The sequence below is a fragment of the Nestor notabilis genome, unplaced genomic scaffold (genome assembly GCF_000696875.1).
Source record: "Nestor notabilis isolate BGI_N333 unplaced genomic scaffold, ASM69687v1 scaffold23838, whole genome shotgun sequence".
Taxonomy (NCBI): Eukaryota; Metazoa; Chordata; class Aves; order Psittaciformes; family Psittacidae; genus Nestor; species Nestor notabilis.
In genome coordinates, this window is record NW_009941849.1 from 954 (window position 1) to 2,985 (window position 2,032).

Sequence of the window (2,032 nt, forward strand, 5' to 3'; positions counted from 1 at the left end):
CTGCCGGTGGTTGGAACCAGAGGATCTTCCAGGTCCCTTCCAACCCAACCCATTCCATGACGGGTTTGGGTAAGTCACAGCGATGGGGCATCACCAGCGCAGCCACATCCCGGTGCTCCACAGCCAGCTCCCACCTTCCCTGCTGCCAGCCCAGGGCCCTTGTCCCCTGCCCTGTGCCACCCTCACGGTCCCTCTCTCGTCCTGCAGAAGAAGATCATGATCATGATCTGCTGCATCATCCTGGCCGTCATCCTGGCCGCCAGCATCGGGAGCATCTTCGCCTGAGCCCCAACTGCTGCCCTCAGGTGAGGCACCCCCCGTCGGGAGGGGGACAATTGGGGTCCCTGCCACCCTCCTGTGCCCAGGGTTGGAGCTCAGGGGGTTCATCCTTAGGGGGTTCACCCCCTTGGGTCACCATAAAGCACCAGCACAGACTGGGTGTCCCCGGGTACCCAGAGCAGGGAGGGATGGGGACAGAGCTCCGACGTTCCTCATCTTCCTCCCCTTCCAGGTGGCCTTTCCCCCCCCTGCGCCTGGATGATCCCACTTGTGGCTCCAGCCATTGGAGGCGCCCCGGGACCTGCCAAGCCCTTGTCCCCAGAGCCATGAGGACATCCCTGTGCTGCAGCCCACGTATCCCAGAGGAACGGAGACCACCCGCCCTGCATCCCAGTTCCCTCCCATCCCTGGGGAAGGCTCTGAGGTCCCCGCTTTGCTCTTCATCCCCTGTTTGGCCCATGGTCAGCAGTGGCACAGAGGAGCCACGGTCCTCCCTGGGGTGACATAAAGGCTCCTGCCTTGCTCAGAGCAGGAGGAGAAGCTTCTCCCCTCGCCTGGAGCCGTGTCTGGGGTGACTTCTCCATCCCAGGGGCTCTCTGGATGTGCAGCCTCCTCCTGAATAAAGACATCACCCAAGCTCTGCCCTGGGGGGCTGCGTTGGGGAGACCCCCCCTGCAGTCCTGCACCAGCCTGGAGAGGAGAAGGCTCCTCAAGGGGATACCTTAGAGCAGCTCCAGTGCCTAAAGGGGCTCCAGGAAACCTGGAGAGGGGCTTTGGACAAGGGATGGAGGGACAGGACAAGGGGAATGGCTTGAACCTGCCAGAGGGGAGACTGAGATGAGCTCTGAGGCAGAAGCTCTTCCCTGGGAGGGTGCTGAGGCGCTGGCACAGGGTGCCCAGAGAAGCTGTGGCTGCCCCATCCCTGGCAGTGTTCAAGGCCAGGTTGGACACAGGGGCTTGGAGCAGCCTGCTCTAGTGGAAGGTGTCCCTGCCCGGGGCAGGGGTTGGAGCTGGAGGAGCTTTAAGGTCCCTTCATCCCAAACCATTCCATGGCGTCCCAGCCCCACAGACCACACCATCCAACGCGGGATCCCTCGGGAAGCTTTAATTGAAGCTCCCCCTTCCCTCAACCCCTCTCACACCCTGTGCTTCAGGAAGAACTTCCCCCAGTAGCGCCCCTGGAGCCGCAGGTCGTAGGGACTCAGGTACCTCCTCATCCCCAGCATGTTGGTGGTGACCACGCGCTCGAAGGTCCAAGGGTTCTGGTTGTTGAGCTTCTTCTCCTCCTCCTTCTGCCTCATCTGCTGGAGGCTGTCCCTGCTCACGGGGACGGCGGGGAAGGGCAGCTTCCTGGCTACCTGCAGGAGGAAGGGCTTCACCTCCCCGAACTCGCAGCGTCCTCCCACCTCCACCACCAGGCGCCCGCTCTTCACCGCTGTCACGTAGTGGTCGATGGGGCCTTTGCCACCTCCCATCCGGTGGCCCAGACTCTTCTTCGTCACCGGTTTGTAGGGAGCGGGCACCCGCCAGATGGCAAACATGGATTTGGGGTCGATGTTGCGCCCGATGGTCAAGCGGATCATCTCCAAGTGGCCCCAGTGCAGGTATCCACCACCCAGAGCCTGTGGGGAGAGAGGACGGGGTGAAGTGGACCCCAATTGTGTGCAGGGCTGGTGTCCTCAACATCAGGACGTGGAGCTGTTGGAATGAGCCCAGAGGAGACCACCAGGATGCTCAGGGGCTGGAGCAGCTC

At 62.6% G+C, this 2,032-nt stretch overlaps 1 protein-coding gene across 1 annotated transcript; it reads right to left on the reverse strand.

Moving 5' to 3' along the window:
- Nucleotides 1–1,415: 1,415 nt before the first annotated feature.
- Nucleotides 1,416–1,901, reverse strand: MRPL16 (mitochondrial ribosomal protein L16; the record flags this gene model as incomplete). The annotated part of the gene is made up of 1 exon (XM_010021106.1): nucleotides 1,416–1,901. A coding segment is annotated over one exon (486 nt), but the record flags the coding sequence as incomplete, so codon positions are not given.
- Nucleotides 1,902–2,032: the final 131 nt, after the last annotated feature.